At 39.0% G+C, this 24,647-nt stretch overlaps 1 protein-coding gene across 1 annotated transcript; it reads right to left on the bottom strand.

Annotated features, from left to right (window-relative positions):
• Nucleotides 1-968: 968 nt before the first annotated feature.
• On the bottom strand, nt 969-23,639 carry cmn (calymmin). The gene is made up of 37 exons (XM_083787435.1): nt 23,620-23,639; nt 23,484-23,534; nt 23,294-23,350; nt 23,114-23,185; nt 22,788-22,829; nt 22,591-22,656; nt 21,593-21,643; nt 21,428-21,478; nt 20,979-21,023; nt 20,511-20,552; nt 20,365-20,406; nt 19,891-19,944; nt 19,750-19,803; nt 18,834-18,905; nt 18,224-18,280; nt 16,446-17,036; nt 12,675-12,737; nt 10,860-10,913; nt 8,964-9,026; nt 8,486-8,557; nt 8,214-8,258; nt 7,154-7,210; nt 6,870-6,938; nt 6,587-6,655; nt 6,286-6,351; nt 5,999-6,055; nt 5,462-5,503; nt 4,929-5,003; nt 4,753-4,821; nt 3,555-3,644; nt 3,318-3,386; nt 3,036-3,098; nt 2,882-2,926; nt 2,742-2,780; nt 2,100-2,432; nt 1,262-1,318; nt 969-1,155 (listed from the first exon to the last, which is right to left on the bottom strand). Exons 4-37 carry the CDS (start codon nt 23,166-23,168, stop codon nt 1,151-1,153), a joined length of 2,724 nt encoding a protein of 907 aa, XP_083643561.1. The 5' UTR covers nt 23,169-23,185; nt 23,294-23,350; nt 23,484-23,534; nt 23,620-23,639; the 3' UTR covers nt 969-1,150.
• Nucleotides 23,640-24,647: the final 1,008 nt, after the last annotated feature.

Here is a 24,647-nt window from a genome sequence, read left to right as displayed (position 1 = left end):
CAAACTACACATGTATGTTGCTCAAGCATTACTATATCTGTGGTGCGGTCAGCATAATCTTATTACCTATTAGTTTACAGAAATACAGCACATCAGGTGAATGGTGAACAGAAGAGATGAATAGTGAAGCACCAAAAAGTCTGGTCACATTTCATGTTTTCATTATAAATATTTATTACCATGCATACCCATATCATGTCAGCGTGGCATATTAAAGAAAGAAAGACAAAAAAAGACAAAACAAAAAACATTTGACAGTGGTAAGATTCCCCATATGGTTTTATTAATTCAAAAACTGTCTAAAAATTGACAGGCACTTGCCACAGGTAGTAAAAAAAATACATTATTTCCCATGCAAAATAAATTAGACTGAATTTGAGATTACAAAACCATGTTGACTGGACAATATGAGGCAAACTGACTGATTCAATCAACGCATTGTAGATTTGCAGACGACAATCTCTAAAAAGCAAGTCTCTTGCACACCTAAAGGCGAACAGATGCGGTAGGAGAATGCCAAGCGAGGGCCCGACGCACTGAAAAAGGAAAAAACTCCCATGCACCGTCTTCAAATGCAGTTAAAAGGCTTTAATGGGAAATCACAACGTTTCGGTCTATAAGACTTTCATCTTATGTCCTTAAAGCCTTTTAACTGCATTTGAACTTTTGAAGACATTTTTCCCTTTTCAGACGACAATCTCCAAAACAGTCCTTAATGAACTGTGACCAGTAAGTACAGAAGAAAGAGGTAAAACAAACAGAGGGATGGTGGGGCTGTACATTTTCTACCTATATGTACCTGTTTAACTTTGTTCTATGTGTAACTGCGAATTAAGCCAATCTACAAGCTACAATAATAATACAAAATCTGATGCAAAAACAATTATACACTGACACACACACACACACACACACACACACACACACACACACACACACACGTTAACAAAAACAGCTGTAGGAAACGTTTGGGTCATTGAAGAGGCCCTCATTGACAGACCGAGGAAAAGACTGTCAGAAATACAACAACTACAGGAGAAATTCAAAATACTAAATTAGAAATCAATCAAAAAATAATAATATACAACAGAAGTGAGAAAAAAAAAATCTAGTTTAAGATGAATCCGCTCACTGGCCATCGTCAACAGAATCAACCTATATGAAAAAAGATAATATATTCAGGTTGAGAAAGACGGTTGAATATATCTGTTATACCACAATGAAAATGATAAATATAATTTGTGAACCAGCCTGTTCTTACCTTGGTAACCACCGTTTCCAAGGAAGCCACTCAAATCATATTTGCCGTCTTTTCCTCCTGCAATAAATAAAATGTATCAAACATACACCAGTACACCACACTCTTTGATCAGCATTCAAGATACATTTTTTTTTTGGCATATTTTATAATGGAAACAGTCCTGTGTTACTTGCATTGATTAAGCTACACATGAAGCAAGCTCACATCCAGTTCCAACAAATATTAACAATTTAGTGCACAAAGTTTGACTTAGGTGTCAAACAAACTAAAAATTACCTCGCTTACAGTGGTATGTAATTACTTGTCAGCATAGTAAGCCTAAATAGCTAGGAATAAGGTTGAAGCTAGCAGGTGTTTAAATAGGTTCAGTATGAATTTGTATCATATTATCTTTAATTAAATTCTTAACAAACCCACTTCTATGGTCACTGGTCTCTTTGTAAATTATATCTATCTTCTTATGACATTGCCAAACTAATTATTATAATTTGCGAGAAGACGTGGTGGTAAACACAGTTTTTAATTAGTCGACCCATTTCAGCCCAATCTAAATCAACTTAATGTAAAATATATTGTATATTGGTGTAATCTGTACTGTAATGGTGTACTGTACATGCATCCCATAATCGGGTACAGGTGCAGGACAAAACCCCTAATCCAAACAGAAAAAACTGTCCGCACACTGAATTAAGCTTCCAATGTTATGCATGCATACAATTTATAAACGTTATTGCTGCATTGTCAGCATACCGATACTTTACTTTGTGTGTCCCCATTCCCCGCCTCTAGAACTACCTCCTAATCTGATTTGTCTTTGCCTCAGATCTACGCCTTTTACCTCTCCACGACTTGCTGTGCGGGTGAAAGTGCAGCTTGAGGTGCTGCTGAATGTGTATCTGCCGTGGTGATTCGTGCGGATGATGCTGCGGGTGCTGTGGTTCCGGCAGGTGATGCGGCTGCTGTGGCAGGAAGCCGTCGGGCTGCTCGGGCAAGGCTTGTGTTTGCAAGGCAGGTTCCGGCGCCAGGGAGAGGCTGGCGGTGGCGAAGGCCTCGGGCAAGTCCTCTAGACCTGCCACAGGGCCCACATCAGGAGGGAAGGAGGGCACCACGGGCACATGGGAAGGGAAGGCCAGAGACGGGCTGAGCGTGGGAGCAGATGGAAAGGCAACGACTACAGGAAGGAAAGAAAAGATAGGGGAAGTATATGGACATTATGCAGGCGGGACAGAGACAGAGGAGGACGGTTGCCATCGTAAGCTTTTGCATCTTCATTATTGCCATGTTCAATATTAAAATCTGTGGTAAACCTAACCTGGAACGTACAAGTGGATTAAAGTGTGCGTGAGTGTGACTGGTGGCAACAGACGCAGAACACATGAAACTGAATGCAGGATCCAACATAGACTACGGTATATCTATACTGGATATATTGCATCATGCACATAATTTAAATTAAATGTGGAACTGGTGTTCCTGTTACCTTCAGGCTGCACGTGTCCGTTTATGTAACCACCATTATCTGGAAAACAACATAAACCAAATGTACTGTAGCAAAAAGACAAAAATGCCTGAAAGTATGCTATTTTAACACAGGATAAATATGCTCGGGCAGATACGAACCATAATTATCGCCTTCCACTGCAGTGGCAGGATTTGGGACTTCTGCTAAGAGACCAGAAATACAACTTTGAATGGGAAATACAGGCGAGGGTTTGTGCAGTAAATTAATTGATTATGTGGACTCTCCATGTTTGACAGGGCACACGGCACGCACCATATGATTTTACAGCTGTCTCTGGCTCAAGAGGTAGAGGGTCATAGGACAGACCTGCTAACTCTGAGGAGGAAATGGAAATGTAAAAGACAAAACAAATGTGACATTGAATTAGAGAATGTTGCAACGCTGCATGTCAATACTGTGAAGTAAGGACATGATGCTGACATGCTGTATTGTCCAGTAAATCTGCCTTGTGTATACAAGTTGCACGCACCTTGTGGCTATTCAACAGAGAACTGTTAGTCTAAAACTGATGTTATAGATATACAGACTTATTACCATATTGGCCTGCAGGTATTTCCCCAGTGATAGAGCCAAGGGGTTGTGACTCATAAGCTCCTGGGTTACCTAAAGTGAAGAAAAAAACAACACAAGGCTGTAAAATAAGCACTAGATGCCAGTTTGAAGACTTAATGAGGACCTAAATATCATTGCTCTCGGGCAGAAGCCTTGTATCTCCATATTTAACTTTTTGAACAATATGAGAATGAAAGTGACAGCAAATGAAATAAGCACCATATTTCCCTGCAGACTTAGCCTCTCCGCCAAGGCTAAGGGTTTCTGGTGAATGGGGAGGTTCAGGCTCATATGGCATTCCCCCCAGACCTGGGGAAACAAACAAAACAAACAATGAAAATGGCATACTGTACTGCAAGCATACAGTATATGTCAGCATTCCACTACCTACAGTATTTACTCATTTTACTGTAGGCATGGACTACCCAAAATAAAGAACAGCAGGATACACTATGCTGTGTAGTATGCAAACAAAACACACAGCAAGGAATGTCGTCCCTATGATGTTCTTACACAGAGCAACTACAAGGTACAAAATGTGACAAAGTAACTGCAGTAGGGAGGCAACAAACCTAGCATCTAATAACTAGTATCTATCTAGCAAACGCAGAGGAATAAGGAGCGTTATAGGGATGAGCTGCTGAGAGATGGCCACAGAATAGACACGGCGTGGTGTTCCAGGCACCCTAGGCTACAATGCCAGCCTGTCGCGGGTTCGAATCCCGATCCCAAAGACCTTTTCTGCGTGTCACTCACCCATCTCTCTTGCCATTTCCTGTCAGTCTACTCTACTGTCCTATCAATAAAGGCATAAAAGACACCCCCCCCCCCCAGATACAGATATGGCATCCATATGGAAAGACGTATTTATTTGCCTTTAGGGACAAACATGCCATATTCTATTAACAAATGTTGCGGTTACTACATGATCATAAAGTTTAAGTAATTAGCCTTAAGTACAGTATAGTTTAGTATGCAGAGACTTACCCCCAATCCAACCCTTGATGCTGAGTGCCAAGCAGGGGGTAACCTTTTTATAACCCAAATTCCAATACCCAAAATCTCTGCCACTCACTCACACTCGGTCACTCCGTGGTGTTACGGTGAAATTGGTGAACTGCTGAAATATGTGACAATCGTGTAGACATCACATAATGTCAGTGTCCGAAAGTAAATCGTTGCAGTTTGTTCATTAGCAGCGGTCAGACGTGCCTCCTCAGGACTTCACATCTGAACCCATTTGATTTGGCATTAGGAACCCATTGCGACTGCATGCCCCTGCTGACGTTGACCCCAGGCAAGGTTCGAACCCACAACCTTCCACATGAAATGCATTATGCTCTAACCACTACACTAGAATGGTCACATATTTCGGCAGGTCACCAATTTCACCACATGCAGTACATGTTGTGTTTACCATAGTTTCCTGCAGATTTATCATGGCCAAGTCCAAGGGGTTGAGCTTCATGAGGTGATCCTCCATAACCTATGGGAGAGGTGGTAGAGGATGAAAGGTTATAGTCATGATCATTACATAATACAATGTAGCACTTAATACAGACAGAGAAACACAGAGTCTACTATTGTATTCACCATAATTGCCCGCTGCTTTTCCATGGTTGCCAACAGTAAGAGGTTGCCCACCATAGCCGGGGAGTGTGCCATAGCCTGTGAAGACATGTCATTGATTGAACGCCCATACCAAAACTAATGTTTTTGGTCCAATATCCAAAATATCCAAATAACTTGATAAGATTTTAGACTGGAGTAATCAGAATTTACTACGATCTGATTCGTGGGTTTCATTGTTTGTTACTTGTAACTGCGGGTTGATTCACCGCTTTCATGCAAACTCATTCTGTTGATTGATTGATTGATTGATTGAAGTATTTATTAAAACACTGGAGAATTACAGTACATTTCAAGCACAACTCAATACAAAACTGTTAACTGTGGACGACACCATAAAGCATTACACTTGTTTACAATAGGGTCCACCATGTTCAATTCATCATAACATTTAGAGACGTACAAATATACACTTCTATATAGCCAACAACAGGAAATCATCATAGAGGAGGTAGAAAGTGAAACTGAGTGTGTGTACCTTTCTTGATCAAACTCACCATATTTTCCAGGTGCAGGTTCCGATCCAGTTCCATGGCCACCTGCAAGTAGATTGAATTAACATCCATTCACCGTTATGCTCAATATAGTAATTACATTTCTAATGCTAATAATTAATAACACAGCCATGGGTGTGGTTATGTATCCCACTGAAGCCAGCCATATTAAAAGATACACTGTATATACAGTAGCATACAGTATCTCTTCAGGATCTTTCAACACTTTTTTTTATTGTATGTTTTTCAATTTAGCTAAGTAAATAACAGAGCAAGTCACTTGAATTTTTTATAATTCTACACTTCAATCAATATTATCCAGACAATAAATGGATAATCTTGACGATTCTTGAGCCTAATCAACCATGAAGCTCAAACATTGCTAAATAGCCCAGCTTTAAGCTAATGAAGTGAGTGACCAGCTCAAGGTTTGTCCTTGTATCTCTCTTTTTCTTAATGAATGTTTATTGATAGATAAAAAAAAGGGTCATTGAATGATTCAACACTAATGAGGTCATAGTAATTTAGCGATATACGCACCATATTTACCAGGTGATTTGCTATCACCACCAGGCCCATAGGGGCTTCCACCATGCCCTGGACATGAAAGAATAACATCGTTGGACATGTACATGCAACAAACAATTAATTCATCCATATTACATGGTTTGCATGAGTGCATACACTCATTCTACTTTGGCTTCATTTCAGTGCATGTCATTATCAACCTGCTGATGCAATGTACATACGTTAATAGATCTTTTTCTTTATACAAGGAACACTCTAGGAAGACTAAAAGACATTATACAATAGATATATGGACATACCATACTTTCCTCCACCATTAGATCCCATAGAGAGAGGTTGGCCACCAAATGGCATTCCACCAATGCCTGAGTCAGGGCAAAAGAATTCATGGTGTAAACAAACAAAAAAAAGACTAATGTTAACTTGCGAAAACTAACTTGCTTCAATGGACTAAAGCTTTATTATGACAGAACTCAAAGCAAAGCAAAGCAGCACTGTGATAATTGGGATATTCCTGACTTGTCGTTTTTTTTCTGTTTAAAAGAGCCATATTTGTGTAGTGACATAATGCTATGTCTAATAGACTGAGTATTCGCTCACCATATTTGGTTTGAGATTTCTCTGGGCCCGTGCCAAGGGGTTGTCCACCATAAGGCAATGCACCCAGAGCTGTAAAAGCACATACAATACTGTATGTTACATTTCATCAAACAGTACACACCAAACTCCATCCACCACCTCTTAAACAGTAAAATCCAAATGTGTCATTTTGTAACTGAGAGTGTAGAATTTTAACCAAATAGACCTGCGAGGGTTCTGAATATTTGACTGTGTATTAGACAGTATTGTACCAAACAAATCCTAGAGATAAACTATTACGTACCACCATACATGCTGCCTGATTTTCCATCAGGACCAAGGCCAGCAGGCTGAGGCTCAAACTGACTGCTTCCTGTGTGACAATACAGAGTAATGATATATTTATCATCATTATAATGATATTAACATAGGCTTTGTGTACACCCAAAGACAAATAAAATGGTGCTCTACTGTAACTTGCAAGAGTTTTCAAGCCAGTAGATAGTGAGAGATTGCCCTAAGAGAAAATACAGCCAAAATCTTCATGTTTTAACCATTTAGTGACATGGTGTAATGACATGGCCTCACCATCTAGTCCAGCAGAAACAATCGGCGCTCCGTTGTAAGGAAGCTGTCCAGCTGCAGCTGTAGAGCAAACAGCACGTGAGATTATTATTAGTATTAACCACTTTCAACCTGGCATCCCTAATCATATTTTTTTTCCTTCCAAACATACAGTAGCTACATTTACCTTCTACAAGATCAAGACATACGTGTTAAATGTTGTGAGCTCATATAGAGCTCACTCACAGAAGCTCATTTTTTAAACTATAAAATACGGCGTGAAGCACTTTTAAATTAAACCAAGAAAAATCTTCATGCTGGTGATGTAAAACAAAACACAAAACCTCAAAGCACACAAGTAAAATCTCTCTCTCTCTCTCTCTCTATATATATATATATATATATATATATATATATTATATATATATATATATATATATATATATATATATATATATATATATATTATATATATATATATATATATATATATATATATATATTATATATATATATTTTATAAATAAAAAAAGAGAAAAACCTTCCAAGGAAGGGACTGCACACTCCAGGGAACAGAGACGGACAACTTACTGCATCAACTTATTTATTAGCACTAAATTAGCATTTAGTGCATGAGGTAAATTGCTGATGCTGCATCAAAGTCTCACCATATTTGCCATGTGTTGGTAGAGGTGCACCTCCGTATCCGCCAGCACCAAGCTCACCTGTGAAAACATCAACCACATGATGAAGGCCACCATGACGTGGTGATGGTGACACTGACAGTGCTGGACAATGGACATTGTACGTTTTATGAACTTGTACGCTGCAAGTGAGTCCTGCATCTCCAAGCCTGCTTGAAAGAAGCTTCTATGATACTGTACCTGATTTGCCACCAACACCAGGTCCACCTTGGGTAAGACCTTGGAAAGAACAGAAAAATGTAGGCTTTTGTTGAATCAAACAGATCAATTCAGCATTACTTTGTCCAATTACATTTATTCTATAATAGCTTTGTGGGGGTACAATTTGCCAATAGCCACTGCTTTTACCCCCATACATTTTTCTCCTCATATCTACGTACTTGCATAGTCGGGCTGTACACCAGCATTGTAGCCATTCCCATAGCCTGCATAAAGATGAAGTACAATCAGTCACAATGTTTATAACACTGGGATGAGATAATCCATGTCTTCTAAACATTTACCTGATTTTGGCTTGCCTGTCTCACCCTGGGCAACTTGGCCTGACAACAAGGGTAATAATAGTAAACAAGTTGAAATAATATATGATAATAATTCATAACTAAATTCTAAATAAATGCACAAAGTTTAAATCTAAATGTCTGACTCTTACCGTTTCCACCTCTGTAGGGGTTTCCATTTCCATATCCAGCCCCAAGGTAAGCTCCTTGTCCTTGTCCATAGCCTGAGAAAAGCATTAAATGATCAGAAAACTATTAACATTTATGGAAGAGGAACTGGACTGCCTCTAGCTCTTCGTATTAGGTGCACTATACTATAGTGCACCTATAGACCCTAGCCTATAGTGACTATAGAGTCTGAAATGGGCATCCACCCGTCTAGACCAGAAATCACTCTGGCTGGGACAAACTATAGGAAAGGTAACCATAGGTTGAAACTGTGGGGAAACATTTCTTACCGTGTTGTTTAGGCATCCCTCCATATGGATGTCCATGGGCTGCAGAGTGAAAAGCAAACGCTTGAGGTTGATGATCAGCTTTGTTGTTTTTTTGTCAAGGCATCAAGACTATTAAAACGACACATTTATGACTGTTCAGAGCATATTTATCACTGTTCAGAGCATTATTTACCCGCTCCAGCCCCATATCTGTTGCCATATCCAGGCACATAACCTCCTGCTCCAGGTCCATAACCTATGGAGTAAACAAAACATTAATAAACATATTGTACAGTCCACAAAATAAAATAAAAATAAAAACATCTGTATTAATCTTTATTAGCCATAAAGGTTTATGTGGATGACAATAAGCGTCGTTCTTAACACGACAAATCAAATGTAACCTAATGTATATAAAGTGAGCTATATACATTTCACATTAAGCTTCAGCACTTTTTGAAACGTATTTAGTTATCCAACCTGGTTGGGAAGGCTTCGTCCCTCCATTCTGATATCCTGCTACACCTGTACTTGCACCATAACCTAACCAATTACAAGTTACAATCAATGTAAAGATTAGTTATTTGTATTTTGTTTTTTAAATAGCTCAAATAACCAACACATCGTGATGAGTGGGCTGAAATACATTCAACTGTGAACTTTAAACACTGATGTATATGGAATATTGAGATTTATATTCACCATTTGGTTTTCCACCATATCCATTTGGAACCCCTGCTCCTGCACCATAACCTAATTAAAAAGCAAAGCACCATCTTAGTTAGTGATATGAGGAGTAACTACTAAAGTATGGCCTGACCTAACAGCACAATCATCACAAAATATATCACATACAATACACCAGGCTACAAATACATGAACTTAAGTACACAAGAACATGTATGTTTACCTTTGGTATTAGTGCCAGCTGATAGACCATCTCCTGTACCATACCCTTAAACAGCAATATTCAAAGAGATCAGAAAACATTGACAATTGGTCTCATGCAGATTTTCAACATCTATTTTGACCCACCCTGTATTTTTCTTTAGTTTTTTGTTAGTCTTTTCTCCCCAATTTAGTAGTTGCCAATTCCCCCGCTGTCACTGTGCCAACTGCAGTGCCAACCCCTACTTGTTGGCCTTAGGGAGGGAGTATGTCTCCTCGGATACATATCACAGGCAGACCTTTCTTTCCACCTGACAGTGAGGCGTTTCACTGGGAGGGCATAACACGTAGGGAGGAACCCGCTATCCCTCCCAGTTAGGTACCAGACAAACCTCTAGGTCGTTACTAGTGCACTGCAGAAAGTAAACATCCTCCCCTGACAGCTTCTCACTTGTAAACACAGCCAATTGTGTAGCCCCCCAATCTCTCTGGTGTAAATTTACCCACGTGTCACTCAGACACCACTAACTAGTACTACCCACCCCATTTTGTCAAATGTAGTTCATTATGCCTATGGCTACAGTAGTTCTCAACATGATGTACTGTAGGCTACTGTATATTAAAAATATTATCATATGACCAATTTTCTGCCCCTTTCCATCAGTCAGTAAAGTACAATTTGTATTTCAAATTATTTGAAAGTGAGAAAGTATTTGAAATCTGTGTACTTTTATGTGTGGCAAGACAAAATAGTTGAGAACCACTGTTTTAAATCATTATTGTAGGCTACTTATATTAACAGTTAACATGAGTTAAACAATTATATTCATGGTACATACTGTACAGTCAAACTGTAATGTGAAAACAGGCCAAAGGTAATATAGGTCATGCACTAAGGCAAAGAACACTGTAAGAAAAGGAATTTACTGTGTAGAGGGGAATAAAGAGAGGTTAACCATCCACTAATAAACATGCCAACAGAAAGTATTGAAAGAAATCAAGGAAATCAAACACATTACAATATACAAGAAAGAACCGGTTAAGAATAATCTAAGCATACAGTGAATGTCTAAACTAGATCGTAGCATGCCATGCACATACTGTTTAAGACCATTCAAGTTATGATGATCACTCAGTACATGGCTGTAGAAAGCCATCCTGATGATGCACCCATATTTAAAACGTTAAACTCTGAGTTTACCAGGTCTGGGTATTTTCACCCATTGCCCATTTGGTACTCCTGAAGGTCCACAGTCTAGTTAAAAAGATGCATTACAAATACTATTCAAGTGTTCAAAGTAAAGAAAACACAAACACATCATAGCACAATATAAATGAACACACAAAATAAATGGACCTAACTCAACCAGTTTAAGGATGGAAGTTGACCATTGTGTGATGGTCTCGTTATAGTTAAATGATTGAGTTTCCACCCTTTATGGCTTACTTTAGGCAATTTAGCTTTAATCTTATCTTTGGCAATATTTTCAAAGTTGACCACAAAACTCAGGAACATTAAATGGTGTATTGTGGGATTTCCAGCAATAATACTCATGGCCACACCTTAGTGGAATATCACAATAATGCTCACTTGGGATCTCGGTAAAGGGTTTTCTATAAGGGCATCTATATGTACACATCCTTGATGATGTGTACAGTAGTTGCATTGCATTTGCTTCACTATAATAGCAGTGAAATCGTGAAGATATAGCTCCATTTAAAAGAGTGATACTGCATTACTGTTATAAGGGCTATCACATTTAAAAGGCAAGAACATTTATAGAGGTTTGGGTTGTGTAGTCCAGTAATTGATCATTAAAAAAATGTCATTGACCTACACTGTACGGTGAAAGAGCTATAAAGTCACTATTTTAGCCCATAAACGAATACAAACAAAGATGATTCACACAATATAGAACATCACAAAGCCCATTACTGTTTGTTTTTTTAAATAAAAATGTCAACTTCCTGTTGAATTTCCGGATCCACGGATCCAGTCCGTGTTTTCTTCCCTAGGGCGTCAGTCCCATAGGAGGATTTTTAGATTGCTTCATATAAGAACTGTGTTTGAAAAATAAACATGTCATCCCAGATATGAAGAATCAACTGACTGAGAGAAAACGCTAATGTTACTGCTACTGAATTAGTTACATTTTCGCTAGAAGCAGACTGTATCATATATGAGTGACTGACTGTTGCAAACGATACAGAGACACCTCCCTGACAATAACGCAGAGACAGCTTGTTTATTTTTGGACCACAACGCTTATAGTAGATATTAAGATCACCCCATATGTTATTCTCCATAGAGAAATTACTTCCGCGAACCAGGGGAATCGAAGGGATGAGCGAGTTACGTCAGGACTTCGGTGCTCTATAGCAAAGTCAACAGGAAGTTGATTTAAAAAACAAACAGTAGCCTACTGGGTTCTGTGATGTTCTATCTTGTCTGAATCAGATTTGCTTGCTTTAATTTTACCGGCTAAAAGGTCTACGTATGTACGTCTGTAATCCACGTAACTCGAAAACCGTTCGTCCCACCGACTTCAAATTTGACACCAGAGCCAGCACAAAAGACCCTGCCCAGGCTCTGGACTGATCACACCTGATCACCCCTAGATCTCCATATATGGAGCTGGCCTGTTCTGACATCACAAATGTTGTTCTGGCATCCGCATAGAATCCATATTTGGGCATGCCTGACAAAGAACTCCATATATGGGCATAAAAGGGACACAGACATAATAACTCGGTGGTGCATACATTTCCAACTTGCATCGTTCCCAATAGGCACCGCTCTAGTATTTTGATCAATTTCTAATCAACATTGATGCAACCATTTTTTTAATTTCTTGCCCTTGCATTTGGAGTTACATCATGGCAAGTTAACTACACAACCCAAACCTCCACCAACTTCTTCTTGCCCTTTAAAAAAGAGAAGCATGACATCAAACCACTGCTGAACCACCGAATCCCTGCACTATGTCTGGACTTAAAGGTAAAGTGTGTGTGTTACCGGGTTTGGCTGATTTAGCTCCCTGTCCATTGGTGCTGGCAGCTCCCTCTACTCCAACATTCTCTGAGGGTCATAAAGGCAAACTTAAACTTAATTTATACTCCATCACTTGCTGGCAAATCAGCTCTTGTCAAAAAGCGACACCATTATACTCTGATATATAAATGAGGCTTTACAAGTATGTGCTTCTTGGAAATGTGTTATTTTCCTCAACTCTTCCTCCACCAAGCTGTTCTCCAACAACATTAAATTAAACAACGAAACCAATATGAATGAATTACTAATATACAACATAATTTAAAAACACCATATGTCTTTTAAATTATAATAAACACAAACCAAATCAATGTTTGATATATGATCAGAGTAGTAGGCTAACGACATTTCAGAATAGCCATACTGGATTTGAATAATAAATCAATATAGGCCAATGTAATACTCAACTCCAACCTCATAGCAATGATGAGAAAATAAATACCCGAATCAAATTCAACTAGGGATGTTTTGATTACTTATCCTGTTCTCTAGATGTCAGGTTTCAACAGGAAACATTAGTGAAACACAACATAATAGGCGGTGGTAATTTGAGACAACACCAAACAGAGCATGCAGTCTAGTAGCAACTGAAGAGTTGCAATAATACAAAGACACAAGCTAATATTAATACTACGGTGAACACTGGCTAGGATTCACTCAATAGTGTACTGCAGTATATCTGTAGAAGGATGCTCTTCACCAAATATCAAGGTAATATGAATGATATTGCCAATATTTAAGTAATATTCAAATACAACTTAACCATACCCATAGAGACTGATTCCAAATAAACACCTTGATTTCATGAAGCGGTGAATGAATTAAAGAAAACCCAACTGCGCATACCACAGGCAGATTGTCTTGAATCCTAGTCATTGAAATAACCTTAAGTGAGACAGTCAAACCAAAGTGTCCATCAGTGTCATCAGTAAACATACACATGAGACAAACAAAAGGACCTACTGTACCCAATAATGTGTACAGTACATGGAAGGAAAATCATGCACTGGTGCTACGTATCTGACACATAATGTGACGACAACAACACCATCATAAAATACACTTGAACACACACATATCAAGGTTCAGTTTACCAGGATGACCAACGTCAGATTCCTGTGCCCCAGTTCCCAATACGGGAACAGCTTTGACACCAGGTTTGTCAGGGTCTACATCGGGTTGGCTTCTGATGCTCGCCTCTTCTGGTGACAATTCTGGCGCTCCCTTGATTAGTGTCACTTCAGGAGTGATGTATCCCACGCTTTTAGCTGCCATCGTTTCAGGTACAGGGACATCTTTGGTGTCCAGGGGTCCACTACTTTCAGGGGCCTGTGGCTTAGGGCCAATGACCCCGTCACCTGTGTTGCCTACTCCAAAAGCAATGTCTGCCTCTGCACTTTTTTGCTCAGGGACAGCACTTCCTGTGACATAACCTAAAGGCCATAACTTTCATCAACATTAATGTGGATTTTGTACAACTTCGATAAAAAAATAATAAAAAAAATAATAACTGACATTGCACAAACATTGTTTTGGTTCACATACATGTTAATTCAAATGCAGCTTAAAGACAATATCATGAAGAGTGACCAATTCAGAAATGATGTATCTTCAAACGTTTTGTTGATATCTCTCACAATCATGCAAATGCATGCACTGAGAGGCCAGTGGCTAGATCTCACATTCAGAATGTATAGATTTTAAATTGTACTAACAGCATGCAATGTCAATGAAGTTACTACCAATCCAATAAATAAACAAAAACAAAGAAAAAGAGCAAACTAGTGGTGTGCATAGTTGAGCCGCGAAAGCTTTTCAAATTACTCCTACATTGAATAGTTCTTGAATTTATATGACAATGCAATTTATCTTCTTGACCTTGAACCACCAAATTATTATTTCAATTATTTCATATAGAGTAGAGTGAAATTGCATGGCCTTGTGTTGTGATGACAATGTTTCGCAATGCCTTTGCAGCTCAGCTAAAAACACTAACAGAACATGCATTACAACAGACAGACTTGAACAAGACAAAACATGAGCACTAACACAGCCAACTAATGACACAGTCACAGCTAGTGGCTTCAGACAGGCTATTGCAGCTAGAATCTAGCAGGCTACTCAAGTTAAAGCTACAATCCAGGAGTTATTTTAATGAATAAGATATGTATATTAGAAGATGTTGCTACAATATAACTTCCTCTTAGAAATTTAGACCCTGGGAGACATACATGGACAATGTCAAAAAGATTGTTGCAGATGGCGCACTGGACTGGACACTACAGCCAGTTTTGGACAGCATTGCAACATCATTGTAAGAGACAATGGACAGAAACTTACGGATTGTAGCTTTAACATTTTTACTCACACAAAATACTATGATCGGGTTTCACATAAGCTGTTCTCTTAATGCTCCCAAAAATTCATGTAAAGGCCAAAACTTCTGATAGAGATGAAGATTAGATGTAGTTCAGATGTAGTTGCATGACAATTATCTGAGATGTTTAAGAGAACAGGCTTTAAACTGATTGAATTTGAATACGGAGATTTACCAAGACCCTCTAAGAGCCAGTCGGACATTTGTCCATTGGGCACCACAGCTTCATCACCACCTGAAGACCACAAAGTAACCTCAAAATATTCTATTCACTGCCCATGAACATGAAACCAGATTATGCACAATAGTCCATCCTTCAGTGACGGCATATTAATAAATATACCACCATAGACTTTCAACACAAACAAATGAACTAAAATGATGTCTAGAAAGGTGGACAATTCATGTTCACAGATTACAGTAACATGATGCTACAGCATAACTAGCAGTGCAACAGCGTAATACACGGACACCACACTATAACACATGTTAATATACTTTATCTACCATTGACTGGCTGTAGGTGCCATTTAGATTAACTCAAAGAAAATAAACACATTTTGAATTACAATAATGCATAATTGAAAATGGCCATAAATATTCTGTAATTTCAATGCGTAATTTCAAATGCATTTTTTTCCCCGGTGTGGGATATGCTTATGGTTAGAGTAGTTATCACAATACACTGTATAGAAGCTAAACTGAAATAATTCAGTAGACACTTATAAATCAATAGAGTCAACAGAGGTTAAAATGTAGTGCTTAATCTACAGAGCACAATTTCTGTAATAAATGTATATTATTATAGTTACGAGTACATTGACATGCATATTTTAACTTTTGGGGACTATAAATCTGGCATACCGTATTTACACATCATGCACATATTATATAATGTCTTAGTGTTCATTAATGTGCATTGTCCAGACCAAATAAAAAAAATTAATTGCCTCTAATATAAGGCATGTCAAATTATTTGGTATTAAAGTTGGCAAACCTGCTTTTTTCTCTCCATACAATAACACAATATATACTCATAATACAATCGAAAATGTTGTATAACATATATAGGACTATATATTGTATTGCATTATAAGGAAATCCACTTGCAAGAGTATAATTGTCGAGAGTCCAAATCCAAGTTATCAACGCATGTCATTCTTTATTAGATAACATACTACCTCACCGGCATGCTGCATTAAACTGATTTACCCTTGGTCGGTGGTTTTGGACTTTAGGAAGTAGTGGTGCTATTAATGCTTCACTCCTTGCTTGTGGAGCCACTGGTGCTAAGTGAGGTGCTCATTTTGGGTTTTCCCCAACCGAAATATGCTCAATCATTGGTTTAGGGTACTTGCCTTCTGGAACGACTGGTGCTGCTGGCTTCGGACTCTTGCCTTGGGGAACCACGGGTGCTGCTTCAGGCTCAGGTGCTAGTGGTTTGAGGGCTGTGACTGGTTCCAGCTCTGGAACAGGCTTATAGGTCTTCCCTTGCGGCATGACAGGGACTGGTTTACCTTGAGGAACCATAGGCTCAGGTTCTGGCTTGGGACTTTTGGCCTGTGGGAACACTGGTTCTGGTGCTGGTTTCGAAGGTTTGCCTTGAGTAACCACTACAGCTGGTCCAGGTGTAGCCTGTGGCATCACTGGTACTGGTTTGGGGTACTTCCCTTGTGGAATCATTGGTATGGGTGAAGCTGGTTTATAGATTTTTGACTGTGGCACTGGTGCTGGTGGCTTCTGAGGTTTCCCCATCAGTGTCACCACTGGAGGTAGACCTTGGGTGGGCTCAAGTACTATATCTTGGGTTGGTTGGTTTGTGCTTGGAACTGGGGGCTCCACTGGCGCTGCACTTGGTTGTGCAGGTGAGAGAACTTCACCTTTTAGACCTTTTCCATTCAGTACACCAGATGTTTTTGTACCCTGCCCATTTGGCATTTTGCCATAACCTGAGGACCAAACAGATTCATGTTGTGCAAGCGTACAAAAAAGCGTGTGTTTGACAGTAGTCATGTGTGAGATGGAGGATGACTGATTTAAGCAGTCCAGGGGCATGCACAGATAGACACGAGGTAGTGCACCTGCCCGTTTGCCCTCTGGACAGCAATGTGCCATTTTGAAAGTACGTTTTCTGTACAGTTTTTTAACCCATTCTGACCCGAGATCAGATTCATACGAGGTTTCCGCCGGACACACACTGGTCTGATGAACCCATTCTGACCTGAGATCAGATTCTAAAAATGTCAGTCGCTCTTCGATTTTTCAAAAATAGCAGACCTACAAGCTCGTATCGCGCCACTCGGTGGCGCGATATGAGCTTGTAGATCTGCTATTTTTCAATAGCTAAAGCATAACATGATGCCAACACCAAAATGGGTGCCCGGTCAGAATGGGTTAATTAAATTTGTGTGTACAGTACAGTATAGAGTGTACAGTATGTGGCACCTAGTGACATCGACCAATTCTGGATTCAAATCTGCTAATATATTATTTATGCCCCAAAATCTATACATCTCACAAACTATAACGGCACTCAGAGATGGGTGTGGCTGTGCAGCACGGTGCAAGCGCTGTGCATGGAGTTAATCGAGGCACAACAGGAATCAATCATCTCCACCTCGCATCATGGTTCAAATATTTCCATTTAACAATCAAAAAATTAGAAATAAAATAAATAACGCAATTTCACACTAACAGTTAACACTTTAAAACATCACATGACAATACAACACAGACAGACGAATAACATGCATGATCATGGCATCCGATTAACTTGACACAAACCATAAAACATGCATTGTTAAGCCACAGCTGTCATGGTTCAAAGGTTTCCATTTAACAATCAAAAGATGACACAATACAAAAGATTAGCACAATTTCAAACAAACAGTTAACACTTTAAAACATGACAACTACAACACAGACAGACAATAACATGCATAATCGTGACATCCCATTATTTTGACACAAACCATAAAACATGCGTGACATCCCATTATTTTGACACAAATCATAAAACATGCATTGTTAAAGCCACATACAGTATAACCACATAAAACATATGTTAGGTAAACATTTGATAGGTGTTAACCTGACATACAGACAACAGTAACAAGCAACACATAATCATGTTTACCAGTATTGGCTACTTTAGGCAACTGCCCATTAGGTACACCAGCTGGACCGCCATACCCTAGGAACCACAAGAATATTTACAAACCACCTCAAATGTCAAGCGTGCATTGCAGAGATAAAGAATCCCATATGACATGCAAACAGAATCATGCTCCCATTATAGATTAGAACCTGCATTAGTGCAAAACATTCAACCTGTTCTGGTTTAGAATATTTTATGTCCCAGAATAGTGGTTTTAAAACTTGGGTCCAGGGACACCCAGGAGTCATTGAAGGATTTCTTCAGCAAAATGAAAAGTAGACCTAGAGAAGTTTAACAGTCTCAAATATGATCCAATGTAAGGTATAGATATTTAGACAATATCATGGTATGGTAAGTAGCCTTGCCGAGCCATGAGGTAATACCATACTTGACCAATGACCAATAATAAACAATAAGTGGGTTTCTTTAGACAAAGGTGTGTTCATGTGGGGTCTGTGAGTTGAAAAAGGTTGAAAATCCTTGTCCTACATGTATTTAACCACAGGACAGCACTATCCAGTAGTAGATCACGTAACAGTGAATATCCCATATTGAAATATTGTAAATTATATTTTAAATGTTGTCTTACCTCCACTGGGTGAAACTGCTCCAGTTCCCTTTATGGGCTGAGGTTTTGAGCCTCCATTTGGAGCGCCGTATCCTAGAGAGAAAGAGTTCATATTGTTTTTAATAGTTTCAGGACAGCTATAATATTTTCCATATTGCACTGTAAAATCTCAAGTGTCTAAACTGTGTTTAAAATGAACACTGAGAACTTTATGGTGAAATTCATGTGCAATAAAAAAAGAGAATTTAGTGACTGTGCTGTATTATATAATGTTACAGCCTTGTCTCAGGTTCAGCTTTATTAGTCATAATAATGTAGGTTAACACAAGGTCAACGGTACAATGAAATGTGTTACATGAGAAAAACAGGTCAGCTCAGCAATAAGAGCATCCGATAACGTTTAGTTGACTTGGAGGGATGTCCGTCCCAATCACGTTTTTTGTTCCCGGATCCGATTCCGATCACTTGATTGTGAGTATCTGCAGATACCGATTTTTGCTGATCCGATATTTTTATTTTTATGGAACACTTCTGCCATCACAATAGTACAATATCCCAAATATCCCACAGACATCAAGTCTAATATCATGATATAGATATAATATTGATACTATGGATGTCCCGATCACGTTTTTTTGCTCCCGATCCGATTCCGATCATTTGAAAATGATGTGATCGGCCCTGATTTCCACTCACGTGATCGAATCGGGACAAACCTATACTTGGAGCTCTCATCAGTACAGCCTCTTAGAGCGCACCCCTCTCTCTCTATGCTTAATATATAGCTTAAATAAGATACATTTGATGAGAAACATTTACCAGTACCAGCAACTGTGTCATTACAGTATACAGATGTATGCAGCTAACTTTAGAGTTGCTGTAACTAACTTAAAACTTAAAAATCTTTTGTAATTTAACACACAATAGTTTGATTTACCGTTGTGTTGAGGTCCATAGCCATTGGGTGCACCACCAGTTCCAGCTCCAAATCCTTGTAAAGGAGAAATGCAATTAGACAAATGTATGCAGACATAAGAATCTGGCATGTTTGATGAGTGTTATCTTGATGGTCAGTCACCATTAGGCTGAGCTATATGTCCATTTGGAGCACCATTGGCTCCTGGTCCATAACCTGACCATCAAAGGTAGAAAAGGTTAAATTACAGTGAAATAAACTGGTTCCAGAATGGTCCCTGTCTATCAGATAAGACTCAATACTTAAATAAATGGCTTTAAATTAGCAATGGGTTTAGTTTGATATCCACTAGATAAAGCACCACATCTCAGTATAAAAGTTTACTCATTTTTGTTTACTCCTGAATTTTCATGAACCACTTAAAACTCCTCTAAACCAAATCTCTGCACCAAATCTAGCTGATCTACAAGTTCACAAAGTATCACATTGTAATGTATTCTGTCAGCTTGTAGATGTGCTTTTTTCCAATGCAATGAATATTCACCAATTTTGGCCGAATGTTCACCTATTATGACATGCCCAGATGCTAGGGTTCATGTGGTAAGCACTGAGCAGTTAGATGAGGTTGACGTTTACCTGGCTTTGGTGCCTTGGCCCCTGCATTGGGATGTCCATAACCTGAGAAGAACCCGAAATATGTATAACTTAAGTCTCTGAAACATCATACAGTAGAATATATCAGAATAACAGTGTACCAGTGTGGTAAGCAGTGGTGGTCTTACCATTGTGTCTGGCTCCATACCCATTGGGACCACCACCATAACCTTAAAATAACCAAATAAAAAGGTTAATTAATTTTGCCTGGTTATGCAAAGCTGTGTGAGTATTGTCAGCATCTCTGAGGTAGCTTGATTTACTGTAAAAGTAAGGCAGTAAGGCCTTTGATAAGTAGTAAAGATCTGATGCCCAGTGTGCAGAAGGAGTGTAGACATATAAGGGTTAAGCCCAAACCACACCAAAGGGTTGGGACAAAACGGTTTTAAAGGTCAACCACACTAATGCAACTCCTTGCAACTTAATGAGTTGCATTGGTGTGGTTTGCCTTAAAAAATGTTTAGTCCCGACCCTTTGGTGTGGTTTGGGCTTTAGGTTAGTTAGGTTGAACTATTTGTATAGCACATTTCCATACAGAGTTACAAAGTGCGTTGCAAAACAGCTGAGATAAAACAGACTGGAGAAAATGGAGTTACCGGTTTGTGCTGCCCTGGCAGCACCACCATTGCGGTATCCATGACCTGGGAAGAGCCACAGACAAATTTAGGCATTTAGAGACAAAGACAAACAAACGCGCATGCCTTATTACCCTGAAACTCACTGAATTAATGTTCAACTACATGGATATCATCATGTGTTTTATTGCCATTTGTTCATACAGCTAAACACACCATTGGGCTTAGCTGCATTCCCATTTGGGACTCCAGCTCCAGCACCATTCACCATATTCACACAGCAGCCATTTTGCATTTAAGTCATACTTAAAGTGCCACCCTGGGTGGCATTTCCTCCCAAACTGCAAATATGACGTGAGAGCAAGATGGCCGCTGTGTGACTATAGTCAATAACCTTCAAATATCACAGAAAATCTGTAAATTAGAATGTGTGTATAATTTACAGTTTATAATGCTTGGTTTAGTTTTACCATTAGACTTTGCACCCTGTCCATTAGATACACCTGCTGCAGCACCATAGCCTGAAAGTAAAAACACAGTTAATGAAATCAAAGTGACATGTGTGCCCCATACATGAGTCAATGTTAACGTGTTATATAGCAGCAGTTAATGTAGTGTACTGTTAATCATTTTACCATTTGGCCTAGCTCCATATCCATTGGGCACACCAGCACCCGCACCATAACCTATAGAAGAGGAACGATTTAGAATGCCAGATATATAAATTCCATTTAATGAATTCCCTTTTTCTGAGTTAACCAGGACCTGTCCGTTACCCCCTACTTTTCCCCCTCTACAGTACATTCAATCTCTTCAACAAAAATAAGCAATCTACTAGCTCACATCACAACAAGTCACGTTGCGACAGTGATAAAGATTTTTGCCAAATGTTCACCTATTTTTGCTGAATCTTGCAACATTCGTGGACGCTATAGGTTTCATTTAGTTAATAAGTTAAGAACCAACAGATAACAGAATAATCAGCTTGGTGAGTCTTAGCACAAAGTACAAAACTCAGCTGCCAGACTTTTAACCAACTCCAAAAGAAAAGACGCGACCACATCACCCCCATATTAGCTACCCTCCACTGGTTACCCATTAGTTTCAGAATTGATTTTAAAATGGCCAGGCTCCTAGCTACGTCTCCGACATGCTGAAACCCTACAGGCCTGTGCGCCCACTCAGGTCCTCAGACAAGGCCCTCCTGATGACCCCTACAGCTCAGCTTGTCACTAAGGGCGGCAGGGCCTTTGCAACCAGGGCCCCCATACTCTGGAATGCCCTACCTACTGACCTAAGATGCGCAAAATCAATATCCACATTTAAAACTCGGCTGAAAACCCACCTTTATCTTAAAGCCTTTTCCTAACTGTCATTATTGTATTATTATATATGTTTTGTATTTGTATGCCGGCTATTGCATGTATTGATCTTTTATTGTTCTCTTGATGTAAAGCACTTTGTGACTTAGTCTAGAAATGTGCTATATAAATAAATTCATTATCATTAGCGAGTCAGTGCACCATAATGCTTGATTTATGGTTGTGTGCTGTGCATGCACCAACAATAGCCAATTTTGGTGAGCAACTATAAATCAGACTAAAGAGTCAAAGGCCAACAACAACTTAAATACCTGATTTGGGACCTTTCATTCCTCTGTTTCCATTTCCATTCCTAGGATAACCACCGATCCCATATCCTTAACAGATAATGGAAAAGAGTAGAATCATATTAAGTAAAGTAAATATTTATGTACTCATGTATACTCATGTATATTCATCCAAATCATGTTGAATATGCATACCATGACTATTGGCTATAGTGACTCACCTCCCATTGGTTGACCACGGTGACCACCGTTGGCGCCATATGCTGAAGAAACAATACAGTTTCAAATAATAGTAATGGAGTAAAAACTACAATATTTGCCTCTGAGCTTTAGTGGAGTAGTATACAGTATATGATAACAAAAATAAAAAAAATCAAGTAAAGTAAAAGTACCTTGAAATTCTACTTAAGTACAGTACTTGAGTAAATGTACCTATAGTTACTTTACACCATCGAGTGTTTAGGGTATTTCCTTTAGATGCATATTAGGTACATGGCGACCTAGGTACCTGGTGATCCCGATGTTTTGTGTCAATGTGCTCACTTACATTTCCTCTGATTCCCTGCAAGCTGAGGTGCACCCACACCTCTGGGGATTCCCATTCCACCAAGAGCTGCCCCTAGAGTCACAGAGACACCATTGTAAGGAAGCACTGGCTGAAACATGTCAATTGGCATGGCATGGTATGATTTCCTGGAGAAGGAACGAAGGTCACGGGATCAAATACCTGTGCCGTACTGTGGCCGACCATATCCTTTATTGGGTTTACCGCCCCCATATCCTCCTGTCAGATGTAAACGTGATCAGAAACTATTCGTAAACATCTAAACTATTCTTCCTTGCACAAGCCTGTTAATGATTTATAACCACATTATGTCTATTGAAACATTTACCACTTCTGTTCATAGGTCTCTCACCATTTGGCTTAGCACCGTTTCCATTGGAAGGGCCAGCTGAGGCTCCGTGACCTGAAAGAGTCCATACATTTACTCATCTCAGAAGATCTTTTAAATGCTTCATTAAACAGTGCTCTATTTGTGTGTGTCTATTTACCATTGGATTTAGCTCCATTGAGTCCACCGGCTGCCACACCATAGCCCAAGAAACAAAAACATTTAGAAAAACAAACTGCATGTTTCTACAACGAGTCGCAATACAGCAGTATAGTATCACAGTACTGCTACTGTATGGAAATATTATCATTATCTGATTGTCACACTGTATGCATTACCATAATGCTGTCGTTACCAGATGTTGCTGGTGTGCGTGTGCGAGGGTGCGTGCGTGCGTGCACGTGTGTGATCATTAATCAATACACAGCCAGATTGCACAACGGATAGCCAATCAATTAACAGTTCAATGAACACCTAATTACTTTTGTCCATTTGCAGTCTGGAACACTGTTAACTGCTACTGAAAGTAACACTTAAAAAAAGTTCCATCATAATGATTCATAAATGATATCATAATGAGAAAGCTAAAAATAAATCTATTATGGTCTCAGTTAATAACATTTATCTTCAATGGGTTGTGAGATTCAGTTTAGAATTAAACACTAGATTAAAACATGTTTGTAAAACTGCTTGATCACTGAAACTTGCATTACGCAGTAGTAGTGATATTAATACTAAAGCTATGCACCTAATGTGTGCACAGATATAAAGCAATTAATGGCAGTACAACAGAGAGCCTGAGTTACAGGTTAGGGCAGATAAGGGGATTTATTGTGTGGATATGACTTGTTGATGGAGTAGCTTGAAAATAATAATTATTTTCACCAAGCATAAGTATAAATTAAGCTTTACCATGTCCATGGGCACCATTTCCATTTGGTGTAGCAGCTGGGGCCCCATGACCTAATAACACAACAAATATTTAAAAAAAAAAATTCTTTATGCTGTGACTCATTATTACCAGTGTAGAATGTGTTTAATTAATACCTATACCATTTCCCTTGGTTCCTTGTCCATTAGAGAGACCGGCCTGAGCTCCATAGCCTGCAATTGAAATGAAAGGTGTACATGTATAAAATAAATAGCAAATTGTATAAAACTGCTTGATCACTGAAACTTGCATTATGC

Source organism: Protomyctophum parallelum (assembly GCF_964188405.1).
Source record: "Protomyctophum parallelum genome assembly, chromosome: 17".
Classification (NCBI taxonomy): domain Eukaryota; kingdom Metazoa; phylum Chordata; class Actinopteri; order Myctophiformes; family Myctophidae; genus Protomyctophum; species Protomyctophum parallelum.
This window is presented reverse-complemented; position numbering and strand designations above follow the sequence as displayed.